Source organism: Galeopterus variegatus, unplaced genomic scaffold (assembly GCF_000696425.1).
Source record: "Galeopterus variegatus unplaced genomic scaffold, G_variegatus-3.0.2 Scaffold2876, whole genome shotgun sequence".
Lineage (NCBI taxonomy): Eukaryota > Metazoa > Chordata > Mammalia > Dermoptera > Cynocephalidae > Galeopterus > Galeopterus variegatus.
Window position 1 is genome coordinate 4397 of NW_007728987.1, and position 13946 is coordinate 18342.

General features: G+C 49.9%; 1 protein-coding gene across 1 annotated transcript in view; it reads right to left on the bottom strand.

Annotated features, from left to right (window-relative positions):
• The window catches only part of LOC103599169 (vasohibin-2-like), a gene marked incomplete at its 3' end in the record, with an annotated part of 17919 nt that extends 4109 nt beyond the window's left edge, over positions 1-13810 (bottom strand). The window contains exons 1-4 of the mRNA XM_008583269.1: positions 13535-13810; positions 9432-9487; positions 2959-3015; positions 2190-2264 (exon numbers count right to left, since the gene is read on the bottom strand). Of these exons, the coding sequence (XP_008581491.1) occupies positions 2190-2264; positions 2959-3015; positions 9432-9487; positions 13535-13810 (464 nt within the window). The remainder of the gene's footprint in view (positions 1-2189; positions 2265-2958; positions 3016-9431; positions 9488-13534) is intronic.
• Positions 13811-13946: the final 136 nt, after the last annotated feature.

A 13946-nucleotide genomic window follows, 5' to 3' on the forward strand; every position in this document is an offset into this window, starting at 1 on the left:
TGTTTGAATTCATAAAATTGTGCACAGACAAGACTATTGTGCAAGCAAGAAGACCTATGTTCAGGTGCACTCTGACATTCCTCAGCAAAGACAGTCTGAAGTTAGCTTGTCCACCTGGTGGAGAGCCTGGGCTTGTGTTCTCTTTCATTGATCTCCACCAGCAAATCCCCAGCCAATTGTTCACCCCCATTAAACTTGCAATAGGCTCTGCTGAACAGCTGTGGCTGACTCCTTTCACTAAAGAGTTGGGGCCCTGAGCCATCTGCTACCCCAATCCCCAGTCCTGGCCTCCTGCTGGGCCCCGCAGGCACACGTTTCATCTCCTTTGTGGGGAGCAGGGAGGGGGTACAACATGAGGGTTCGGGACTGAACATCAATAAGGCTCAAGTTGCCACATTTCAAATGTCAGCCAAGGCACCTATAGACAATCTTCTTTCAGATCAGGCCTGCAAATGCTCCACAGGATGCAGAGAGACACAATTCCCCTTCCCACAAAAATGTCCAGGAGACCAAGAAAACAGACTAGATCAATCCCATTGACTCCAGTCTAATTCAGAACCACACGTCCTTCCACTGACTTCTGTATCTCCTTTCTCTCCTGGTTTTCCTTCTACCTCTCTGACTTTCCTTCTTAAGTCTCTTTTATGGGCTCTTTGTATCCAATTAGACTAAAAAATATTGGGATTTCATTCTTGATCTTTTTCTCCTCTCACTTTTTGAACAGCAACTACAGCCCACAAATACTCACAGCTCCTAGATATGCATTCCCAATGCAGATTCCCCTCGTGATCTCCACACTCCAAACACACTGTCCTGACATCCCACAGGCACCTCGATTCGACATGTCCACATCTGAACTCATCTTCCATAAATCTAATCCTCCCATGGGACTGCGGCATTATGAAGCAGGCCAGAGTGTGGTCACTGCCTTTCTCCTCCACCTCCTCACGCCCATCAGCCCACAAGTGCTGGTGGTGACTTACACACAACCTCTTCACTCCGGCTTCACTACGTCTGTCTCAGTCAGGTCTGCGCTGAAGTTTGTCACCTCCCTGTCTCTCTCCTTGCTCCAGAGCATCCTCCACAGACTGCTGCCCAATCGGGAGACCTGTATTTGCTGACTCCTTCCCCATCAACCTCTGCATGCAGTTGGCCTCTGAGCCCCATAACTTCTATTTCCTTGCCATCTCTCAAAACCAACCCCTCAAATCCATTCCCATTGCTGGGGCTGCGGTTCAAGCAGCCCCGTCCCTCCGTGTGACAGCTCCCAATGGACTCTGCAGATCCAGTCCCAGCCTTCTCCTACTCCCTGTCCTTCTTCGGTCTGTCCTCAGAGAGCTCCCTCTCTAAAGTGTACCCCTGGCCACGTCACTGCTCTGCTTCAGAGCTTTCATCTGGGCTGCCCGTTGCCTTTTGGAAAAGGTCACTTAGCACAGGACTCAAGGACCCAACTGGTCTTTCCTGGGACCACCTCTCAAGCTCATGTCTTGCCTTATTTCCCTTGCCACTGCCCCTTCCAGCCATCCACCCAGAGGACTTGGCGTTCCTTTGCTCCTCTGTCTGGTCATGTTCAATTGCCATCACCACTAATAAGTTAGTGCCATCACAGTTTTTCTGGGCCATATTCCTTTCAGGTTGAAGAGCCAGGAGGCTGGTGGAAAATGGAACAGAAAGTGGGGGAGAGACCAGACCCTTGCTTCAGCCATTTTCTGCCAGGTCAGGATACACCACTACTGCTTGGTCTCCTCCACAATCCACTCTTAGAATTTTCCCTGGAGATGGGTTTGGACACTAGTTCTCTGGGTCCTTGTTCCACTGTTTCTTGAGTGTCTTCCTGTTGAAATGCCAGAGTAATGCAAGGAGAAGCCACACACACACTCTCTCTAGTCCCTCTCAGTTAGAATTCTCCTTGTGACTAGTGAATCTGCAAGGTCACTGGCCCAAGAGCTGGCCCTGATGGAGGCTGCAGCTAACAGGTTAGACTAACGTTGATCCAAGAAGCCAAGCATTGATTTGGTGCAACTCCAGATGGTGAAAGTGAAAGAGAAGTACCAGGGGAGTTTGACGCTCTCCTCCAAGGAGACAATGGGCACCATCTCTGTGAATTTAGGAGGTTAAAGCCACAACCAGCCCCATAATGAGGCCACCATCTATGGAGTAAACTCAAGCATACATGACTTAAAGGATACATGCCCAGGATGACAGCTTCAAGACATTTGATAGGCAAGGACTCTCGGGTCATTTCTTTCGCTGTTTCCATTAACCTGTAGGACAGAGCAAAGCAGAAGATCTCAGGACTTATTTATTTATGCAGTCAGTCAGTTTGACTGTTAAGCCATCAGCATGCTTGTCCCCATACTAGGCACCATGCAGGACTATAGGCAGAAAGGGGAGAGTTTGACTCACAGAAGGACACCAAAGCACATCTGCACTTGCAGAACAGAAATCCTAAATTCCCCACTCCACTCTCCAAGAGTTAGTTCCTGGAGGTTAGTGCCAGTATTCCATAGCACCCTCCAATGCCCCAGGACAGGGGGCATTACAGCGGAGCAAGTAAAGAATGCCTCATAACGTGAATTGCACAAGCCTTCCCCACCCTAACGGTTAGTCCTCACCACCGAACTGAGCTGTCAGAGTGGCCCAGTCCTCAGGCTCACCTACAACCTGGCCCTGGGGCACCCCCCACCTCCAACCCTAACAGACTAGGACGCTGGAGTACTGGCGTGAATTGCACAAGCCTTCCCCACCCTAACGGTTAGTCCTCACCACCGAACTGAGCTGTCAGAGTGGCCCAGTCCTCAGGCTCACCTCCAACCTGGCCCTGGGGCACCCCCCACCTCCAACCCTAACAGACTAGGACGCTGGAGTACTGGGATACAGGGATAGAGGTTGGGAGAGGGAGCTGGCAGCTCACGGGTAGGGGACGGGTCCTCTGGCCCCAGATCATGCACCACTTACCCACTCAGCGGTCTCATTTTCCTAATTTCAAAGAACTGGGTCCCTGTGTGATTGTATCTGTGTGAAGTATGTAAAGGGAAAGTGACAGAAAACTCCAAAGGTCCCAAGAATCCAGCAGAGGAAGCTATGCACTCTGATTTCTCAATGCGATGAAGAAGTGGAGGCTTCTCTGTAGCCAGAAGGTAAACAACAGCCTCTAACACCTCACTATCCTACCCTGGAAATTTAACTTCTAAGTTAGGCCTCAAAGCACCTTGGACCTGTATAATGGCTCTTTTAAATTTGCTCTGTGTTCCCATTAGTCTTAATTCACCTACAGGACTACGAGCTGTTTGAGAGTTGGGGCCATTCTTTTATCATCTTTGTATTACCCATAAAGCCTGGCAGAAGCCCCACCTATGCAAATTAGCAAATACTATTAAATGAATGAGGAATGAGTAAATGAATGGGTGGACAGATGGATAGATAAATGGGTGGATGGATGGAAGGGCAGTGATAGAAGGATGGAAAGATGGATAGATGGATGAGTGGATGGATGAATGGAAAGGTGGATGAATGGAAGGAAGGAAGGATAGAAGGAAAGGAAGGACAGAAGGATGCAAGGAAGATGGATGGAATGGGCAGAATGGAAGGGTGGATGAGATGGATAGAAGGAAGGATGAAAGGATGGATAGATGGATGGATGGATAGAAAGATAAATGGATAAGTGGATGGATGGATGTCTGGATGGATGGCAGTAGGGTTTTTCAATAGCACAGACTCTGCAGCAGAGCTCACTGTGGAGACATCACTTTCTTTTCATACCTGGACTGACACGACATTGATTACTAAATCTCCGAAGATGACACTAGCATCTCCTATCTGGGATTTAGCTGACTGCCCCAAATGTCTCAGGGACTGGCAAGCCTGCACCAGGTCATTCTAAAGAAGACTAAAGATTCCCCTATGTCGTGAGAAATGAGACTGGATCTTGATTTTTCTGAGCCTAAAGAAGTGTTGCTTTGTATGTTTCCCTCTCTGGCTTTAATCAAAATCCTATAGAAAAAAGTGCATGTTGGGAGCGTGCTAATGAAGCACAAACTTGTGTGTCTGGAGCTGCTGCGGCTGGAGGCGGGGTTGTATGAGATTTGACATGTGCCCTGTAGTGACAAAGGCAGCTGCAGCGGGGTCACTGAGTGCTAGGAGTACTTCACGCCCTCCTGAGAGGGGCTTGGGTTCCTTTCCTGGCACAGAGGTGCTTGCCCACTTGAACATGGGCACACTTCATCACCACCTGGGGAGCTCATTATTAACAGATTCTGGACATCTCTGGAGATTCTGATCTCAGGCCATGGTTCCTAACCCTGGATGCCATTCTGAGACACTCCAACTCAGACTATTGAGTTGGAAGCTCCGGGGTGAGGACCGGGGGTGATTTTAACAAGTTCACCAGTTTGGGAGTTGCTGATCTGTGCCATTAACAATATAGCCTTGCCCAGCTTTTAAAAATACAATCTACAAAATCTCAGAGGTAAAAGAGAAGGAGGGACTAAATATTCTCATTGTAAAGTGACTTTTTCTTTTCTTTTTACTTTAGCAAGGAATTTACTCAGTGAGGCTCTCCATTTGAAGTACAATTCAATTGGCAAAAATTAAATTAGATGCCCAACTGTCCCCTTTTATATATGTAATTTATGCCTCTAGTGCATAAAGTGAAACAAACCTATAACTAAATAAAAATTTCCTGACCAACCTCTCTCGGTTCCTCAGTTAGTAATTGAACCCCTGGAAGTGGGCAGGAAAGAAAATCCTCTAAACATTCTCTTCAGAGTAGGACAGACCCCGAGTCCAAGTTCGCCCTCAGAAAGTTTCTCCCCATGCAGCAGAACCCATGAGGCACCTTTTCCAGAACCCCATGCAAGGTCAGCACTCCCGTTTGCTTTTGCTCTGAGGCTGAACCCAGGGGAAGGCAGGATTTGTCCTTTGATATCCCCACTGCCACCTGAGCACATCTGCAGTCAGTTCTGGGCCCAGGCAGTCCCCAGACCCTGGCACCTGTCACTGTGTCCAGAACAAAGCAGTAGGAACTAAATAAAAGTCTGGTCAGGAGGCAGAAGGAAGAGTCCACGTTCTGCCTTCCCTGGGTGACGGCTCCAATGACCAAGTGACCGGAATCACAATCACAGCAGCCTCCTGGTGCTTTCCCCTCTCCGGCCCTCTCTGCAGTCGGAAAGTGAGGTCAGTGACAGTGGTTATGGATCAGAGAAAAGAAAAATTAAAAAGCAGACCTTTCAGGGCATCAGTGAATCTTGGATGAGTATGTGGGGCAGGAGCAAACAGTAGATAAAACCCTGAAAATCTGCCCCCGTTAACGCACTCCCGGTCAGGCTCGTTTTCTCTTAAATCTCTGCTGCGTGATCCCTGTGAAGACCATATCCTAGACAGAAGTGAAGAGCCATTCTAATTTGTCACCTTCTGGAATATTCAGCAAGGGGAGTCAGGCTCGTTTTCTCTTAAATCTCTGCTGCGTGATCCCTGTGAAGACCGTATCCTAGACAGAAGTGAAGAGCCATTCTAATTTGTCACCTTCTGGAATATTCAGCAAGGGGTGAGTCACATTTAAGAAGGGTCATCCTTGGGGTCCGGGTCTACTCTGGCAGGGGTTTGAGCTTCTGGACCACCTGGATCTCCCCTTGCGGGTCCCAGTCTGGGGATCAGCACCAACACCAGACAGCCTTCCCAGGGCCAGCGCTGCCGGCCTCACTCTTGGAGGCTGGTGCCACCTCCCCCCTCTAATATCACTTCAGGATTCCCCTGGAAAGATGCCATGAAAGGGCACTGATGATCCATGAAGTCGGAACTGAGAGGCGAACCAAGTAATCTCTCCACCCGAAGGAGCAGAAGCTGCTGTCATTCCCGTCTGGCGATACCCAGCTCTATGGGGGAGGTGCACAAAAATCCACTAGGAAGATTCTTGTCCTCACACAGCAAGGAGGAGCTCTCCCGGGGCATGTGGGACATATGGGACATGTGTCCAGTGACCCTGATATCCCTCTGCCTCAAGGCTGGGTATAGCAGGCACGCAGGAAGCAAGCCAGTGTGCCCGGGGCCTGGTAGGACAGGCCAAGTTTTATGTCTTTATAGAGAAAGGACAGGAGTCATCAGAAGCTTCACCTCCCAGACAGTGCTGGGGGCCAGCTCCCCATCTGACTCCTCTCCCTATAAAATACCAGAGTGGCGAGCAGACCATCCCCTTCTGCCCCTTATTCCTACAGTGCTGCTTGGGGGACCTCAGTGCTGATCTAACCCTGACTGCAAACAGCCTGAGGACACTGGAGGAGAAAGGACCGAAAGTCTGGCTAGTCTGAACCCAGCCCAGACCCGCAGGGCTCCTCAGCTCTTTACTGCAAACAACCTGAGGAACCTGGAGGAGAAAGGACCGAAAGTCTGGCTAGTCTGAACCCAGCCCAGACCCGCAGGGCTCCTCAGCTCTTCTTCAAGCTCAAGTTGGGGGAAGGGCCCCCAGCCCAGAGCCCCGTCCATTCATGCGTAGTGGGCCCTGGGCTCAGGCAGTGCTGCCGCTGGAAAGGAAAGGAGGCTCCTCCGGACTTAAGCCACTTAGGGAGAAGCAGAAAGGGCTAAAGGAGAGATTAGCCCTATCCTTGGAGAAAACAGGGCAAGGAGGCCCTGGGGATTTAGTGCTTAACTGACAGAAGGGGAAGCTGCTGGTGACAGACTCAAGGACAGCCCTGGGCAGCCTGGCCAGGCAACAGAGGCAGATGCCGCCTAAGGCCACCCTGGCTGTCGCCCTAGCTGTCCAGGCTCAAGCCCCACAGTGGAGCTGGGGGCATGCTGCCCCAGGCATGGGGCACGGGGCTCTTTCCACACTTCGAGCTCTTTGGCTGCATTTACTGCAAATACTTCTTGGCATTTTTTTCCCTCTCAGTGCCTCTATTCTCTCTTGGCTTTTTGAAATGTCCTACTTCACAGCATCTGCCCCTTCAGCTGCAAGAAAACTAGTAATACTTTCTATATTGCGCCAATGTGTCGTGCTTGTGCGTGTGTTCTATGAGTTACATTTTGTTTACAACATATCAGCTCAAATAAATCACATTCCTATCTTGGAGTGTCATGTTGGGGAGCAAATTGTTCTAATTTGAGCATCTGCTCCCTTGACTCTCCACACTCACAAACACACACACTTAAAATGTAAGGTGTGTCCTTGTGTTTCCACCCGGAGTGTCATGTCGGGGAGCAAATTGTTCTAATTTGAGCATCTGCTCCCATGACTCTCCACACTCACAAACACACACACTTAAAATGTAAGGTGTGTCCTTGTGTTTCCACCTAATACTAGGAAGTGTCAAGCTTGTCCCTGTTTTTTGCATGCCTGGTTTACCCATACCTGGACGTCTGTGTAAGAATGTGCCAGAGATTTCACCGAGAAGTGAGGAGAGAAGGGTGATGTGAGCTGTCTTTAACACCTCCCAGGTTCCAACTCTAGGCCAGGCACAAAGGGGACAGGGCACACAGGAGCAGAGGAAGGGAGGAGGGAAATTACAGTTTATTAAGACCTAAGCATTTCTATACAGAAAAGTGCTGATTGTACCTATTTAATAGAAAAGCTGTTAAGCATGAGAAAATGCCCTGAAGAATTACCAGACATCTAAGAGATCCCCAGAGGGGTGTCCCTTGGCCAGGGCCTTGCTGTAGCCAGTGACTTGCTTCACAGCTGGCTATGGGGGCCCACCACCAAATTACTTCTACTCCCCCAAGCCCAACAGAGCCCACAAGAGCTGGATGGTGGGGGTGGGACTCAGGCGGCAGCTGGTCCTCAGAATAGCAGCTCAGTGGCGCCAAAGGGCTTTTAAAAACAGCTGCCTGGTTACCTCAGCCTGCCCGCCTGTGAGCAGCGTGCAGGAGCTGTGGCCACATGTCCTCCCCACTGGGGGGATGAATGCATACATTCCCCAGACCCCACTGGGGGGCAGGGCTGTGGCAGGAAGAGGAGCTGAGACAGCTCAGGGATGATGTCATCGGCTGCAGCTCACCCCCATGTCTGGGAGGGCTGAGCTGGCTGGGGCTCAGAGGGGGGTCAGCCTCCAACCAGCACCTCCACTGCCAGTGTTCCCACCCGGCACGGACTACACACCAGGAGTGCTCCTTGGGTGTAATTACGAGTCACATACAGCCAGGTTCAAATCCCTGCCCTGTCACCTACTAGCTGTGGACCCTGGTCAAGCTGCATGACTTCTCTAAGCCTCCGTTTTCTTCCTGATAAAATAGGAATAGTATCAGCCACTTCAAACCTTCCAGGCTGGCTGTGAGGATTACGTGACCTGATGTATAAAGTAGGCAGCTTGGGGCTGGGCTCACGGTCGCATGAAGTATAAGCTGTGTTATCATATGTCAACAATTTGTTCTCAGGGGTCTGGACTGGGGAAGCCCGAAGGGTCTACGCTTTTCTGGAACTGGAAAACAGAATCAGCAGTGGCCTGAGTCTCTGGACAATGTACTCAGGAGCTTCACATCATGAAGATGCCTTCTCACCCTAATGCAAGGAGATGAAAACATCCACTTCCCCCTGGAGATACACGGTGACAATGAGTTAATGTCCTTAATTTATGAAGAGTTCATACAAAGTGATAAGAAAACTCTTTAGGCCTCAATGAAAAAAAGTGGCCCCAAAAGGTGGAAGCAGCCCAGGTGTCCATCATGGGATGAATGGATCAACAAAACGTGCGTGTCCACACAGTGAAACACTACTCAGCCCTAAAAAGGAAGTACATTTTGACACATGCTCTGGCATGGAAGAAATGTGAAGACATTTTGCTAAGTGAAATAAGCCAATCACGAAAGAACAGATGTATTAATTCCTCTCACAGGAGGTTCCTATAGTTGTCTAATTCACAGACAGGAAGTAGAGGGTGGCTGGCAGGGAGGGTTGGGGGGGAGTTAGTGTTCAATGGGTACAAAGCTTCATTAGGGAAGATGAAAAAATTCTGGAGATGGATGGTGGTGACAGTTGCGCAACAAAGTGAGTGTTCTTAATGCCACAGAACTGTATACTTAAAAATGATTAAAATGGTAAAGCATATGTTACTTATGTTTTACCACAATAAAAAGGGCATGAAAAGACAATTCACAAAAGAAGAAATGCAAATTGTGAATAAATATTTGAAAAAATGTTCAAGCTCACAAATAAATTAAGAAATGCAAATTAAAACCACTGCAAAATGTTAGTTTTCACCTCTCCAAGGAGCAAAGACATTCTGAAATGCAGATTCCCAACATGCTGGTGAGGATGCACTTGCACAGCACTGATGGGAGCAAAAATGGGCGCAACCTTAGGAAAAGCCCAGGCACGCCCACTTTCTTCTCCCGGACTGGGGTCCTGAGCGTCCCTCCTCATGCTCTTTTCCTGCCAGATTTCATGAACTGCTACCTGAAAATCCAACTTTGATTTTCCATCACCCTTCCCCCAAGGTTCTCACCTCCTGCCACCTGCATCCAGCCCAGCCAGCTGCAGCCCAGCTGATGAAGGTGGAATCTAGACGGAACAGACCCAAACCAACCTCTCCCACGGACACTGAGCCTTAGTCTGGGGGTGGGGGCCCTGGGAGGTTTGGGTAGTGGGGTAAGGGGGTGCCACAGGCACGACTTGCAGACAGCCTCTCCTGCACTCAATTCTTGCCAAGTACAAATGACTTGTCAGAAGAATGCCAGGGGAAGTGATGTGGATGGGCACAGGCATGTAACTGGCATCACCAGGTGGGAGAGAAAGGGGAGGCCAGGAAAGGAGTCAGGGAGGCAGCAAGAGCCCCAGGCACTAGGAATCTTTAACAAGAAAGAACAAAGAGAAAGCAAAGCCTTTTATCATCCCTGCTCTGAAAACTACACTGTGCAGGCACCAGGAATCTGTTATGCTGGCCTGGTAGAGAGGTTGTGGGATCAGTACCTGGGGCAGAGCTGAATGGGCAGAGCAGGATGGACAGAGGGATGGTTCTGAATCCAGGACGGGAGGCTGTGAGCTGCCAGTGTGAGACAGCAGGGGCAGGAGTGGAGTCCTGCCTGCAGCAAACAGAGGGATGGTTCTGAATCCAGGATGGGAGGCTGTGAGCTGCCAGTGTGAGACAGCAGGGGCAGGAGTGGAGTCCTGCCTGCAGCAAAGTCTCAAGTCCCAATTTCTCACACTTCACTCCGGCAAAGCTCAGTCCTCTAAATGTGAATTCTTTCCCAATTTGGAATCAACGTGAGAATGAGACACAAAAATGTGGGGTCTGCAAAAAAAACCTACTGATGTTTCACGCTGAATCTATCCTGGTTTCCTGCCCCTGGGAGAGTTGGGCTCCAGCTGGTAAAGAAAGAGGAGGAGCTGTTTCCTAGTATGCCCAGCTGTTTTTTCTGGGCCAGTCACTCTCTCTGCCCCTCCAGTCCTCATCCTCCTATGGCCCCTTGCTGTTTTCTCAAACTATCCCGAAAAACCCTGGCTTTCACCTAGTCAAGTGCTAGCTTTGGACAGAGTAATGACCAGAGGAGGGCCTCAGTCACAAATTTAGGAGGAGGATCTCTGAGAAGTGAACCCCTCAACCACCCTGGGGGGATGCCTGGACCTTCAGGCAGAACTTACCATGGCTGCTAATGGAATGTCCTGTAGTCAAAGAACATGTCATTCAGTCCTTCTCGCAGGCCCTTGAAACCTTCCTCTGTCCACTTCTTTTGATTCTTAGTTCACATTCAATTGCTAAAAATGGTTAATCTCCCTGAAACTCTCCAACCCTTCAAGACCCTTACCATCCTACCACCTCCTTCTGTACAGATTCCTCAGCAAGACACTGATTTGGATAAAGGAGAAAAGAACTTGGTCCCAGAGGAAAGAGTCTGTCAAGCTGAACTCAGGAATAGCCCTTGAATCAGAGAGGAGTGGCCGTGGAAACAGGAGCTTTTGAGGCTGTCTCCAACTCAAGGCCTGGGCAGGGGTCAGGGTTTGGTTAGGGTTCGGGTAATGTCAGATGCTGGGAAGATGCAATGATGGGGTTAGGGATGGAGAACCAGCTGTTAAGATACAAGGTAAGAGATGGAAATGTTAAGTTCTTTATTTAGGTTCAAAAAGCCAACTGCCAACAGTTGAGTTGTGGGAGTCCCAGCTTGGCAGCAGTTCTCATGGGACCTTCGGGTTATTACGAAAGTACAGTATGAGGTGGCCACTGCATAAAATTCTCAGGATGTGGTAATCTGTGTTCTAAACTACACAGACAACATTTAAAATATTGTTTCATATGTGCTCGTTTTAGGGGACTGACTGATGACCAACTAGCCATTGCCCTAGAAAGAGAATGAGGAGGATAAATTGGTCTGGGAGCTGTGACATACGAAAGGGTCAGAGGAGCTACCTGTGGACAAAGAAGTCTAAAGGAAGATGTAGAGTGACAGAATGTCACAGTTCTGAGGACTCATAATCCAGCAGACCTCTAGTGTCACACAAATTAGCATTAGAGACTAGGAGACTCATGGGGCGTAAACATTGGATTTTAGAGTTGGAAAGAACTTTACATGAAATCTGGTGGACTCCCATTTTATAGTTGAGAAAAGTAAGGCCAGAGATTTTAGGTGAGTGACGTAGACCACAAAGCTAGATGTAGCACAACCCGGGCTAGCATTCAGTCCCTTGATTTTTTACTTCAAGTCCCTCCCACCATAAGAGCACGGTCTCATGACATTCAAGGGAGCTGTGAGTAGCAGAGGAAGTCGGCGTGCTCTGCCCTGATTCGACGGGCAATGTGAGAACCAGAGGAGAAATGGGACTGCGGGTGGGGAGTGGAGGAGGGCAGAGAAAGAGGATTTCTGTTCAGTCTAAAAAAAGAGCTTCCCCACAACCAAATCTGGCCGACGGGCAATGTGAGAACCAGAGGAGAAATGGGACTGCGGGTGGGGAGTGGAGGAGGGGCAGAGAAAGAGGATTTCTGTTCAGTCTAAAAAAAGAGCTTCCCCACAACCAAATCTGGCCAGGCCTGGGATTGCCTGTGAGGCAGTGTGGCCCTCATTCCCAGGAGGTCTTCTACTGAGAGGTGGGAGATTGGTCTCCACCAGCACTAAAATGCCATGATCCCCAGACCGGGAAGGGGGTCCGCACACACAAGGCTGGCAGAAGGATGAAGGCACAAATCAGGGTGGGGCGGTGCTGACAGTAACGAGTTAGAAAGGTAGAATGGCATGGTAGGAACAGTCCTCTGTTCCCTGCGGTCACCTCTCTTCCAGGTTTAAGGGCTCCCAGCTCCTCACTTAAAGAAGAAAAAATTCCAAAGTCAAAACTGCAAACCAGGAACTGTGTTGTTCTCATGTTCAAAGAGAACTCATCAAGGGTAATTATGGTTGACACTAAAGCAGGCAAGATTCTAGTTGAGCATAATGAAGAGCTCCTAGACCAGAAGAGAAATAGAATACTGTGACTGACTGCAGCAGGAACTTTAGAGGCTCTGTCACTTCCCCAAGGGCACACACAGCTTTCTGGCCTGCAGGCTCAGATGCTCAGCTGTCACCAGGCTGCAGACTCAACCAGATGGCATCCCAGGTCTTAGGTCTGGCATTCCTAAACCTGTACAGGAATCTTCTCAGCCATACCAGTATCCCCAGGGTCCAGGGTAAATCATGCTATAACCCCCAGGCTCTAGAGCTTTTCTCCCCAGTTTGCATTTTGATGTTTCACATAACACAGCAACTCCCACCAGGGGACATCTCCCTCCTTCCATGGCTTCTCTCCAAGGCAAAAAGAGAGTTTCACTTCTGAGCCTCTTTCTCTATCCAGTGAGACTAATTCATCATGTGTACTGGAAAGTCCCTTTTAAGCCAGAGCCAAAACTCTTTTTTTCTTGGAACCCAGAGAACCTGGGAAGAGAGACAGTTCACTGTTTTGCAAGCTTCAGAGGTGAAAGTCACTGTCAAAAAAAAAAAAAAAAAAAAAAAAAAAAAAAAAAAAAAAAAAAAAAAAAAGAAAGAAAGAAAAAGAAAAAGAAAAACGAAAAGAAAAGAAAAAATTGGGCTCAGTTGGTTAGAGCACACTGTTACAACACCAAGGGCAAAGGTTTGGATCCCCGTACTGGCCAACCGCCAAGGGGGAAAAAAATTGGCAGAAAGTCCAGAAATGATTTCACACTGAGAAGTTTGAGTAGTTGATCGCAAATTCATTCACAGCTTAATAAATCATTTGCTAGGGGGACAGCAAGAGACTCCGGAGAGGACGAGCAGGGTGGGGTATCTGGGGGTCTGCATTCTTGGCATCTCTGGTGTTAACTGGTGGCTCTAGCTTTTGCTGAAGGCGGATGTACATGAGAGGGAGGAGATAATAGAGTTTGGCTCGTGGTTCAAAGGAACCTTCGCACAACCCAACCATACAGTCCCAGGGCAGCAACCCCCTACTCCACGCTCCCCCATTCCTAAGGCTTCCGAGGCAAATGCTCAATTAAGAAAAGGGCTGATGGGAGGAATGGGAAGGAGTTTGTAGCGGGACCAGGAAAATGGAGATTGCCTCTATTCGCTACGTACAGGCTGAAATGATCCCATCACTGCCCGCTCCACCCGCTCCTTCAAAGCCACTGACCTTTGCCAGGAAGGCGGCGTTCCTGATGGCGCCCACCATTTCCGCCCCCTTGGGGTGCACCTTGGCCACGTGCATCCACATGCGCTCCCAGGTGTGGCTGTCGATGGGGAAGCCGCTCTTGTTAACGTGGAATAGCACCCCGCCGTCTTTGTCCTCCTCCTCCGAGCCCCCGCTGGTGGCGAGGCTCACGGGCCGCGCGTGGCTGCTCCGGGACCGGGTGCCTTTGGCGCCTTTGGGGTGGGGGCAGCGGTGAGTGTCGGCCGCGGAGCCGGTCATGGTGCGGCCGGGGCGGGGAGCGCGGGGCAGGGGGCGTGTGCGCGGGGTGCGGCGCGGGGATCAGCGCCCCGCCGGGGTGGCCGTCTCCATGCCTCTCGCTGCGGCAGGACGCGCGAAGGGGAGCGGCGGCGGGGGG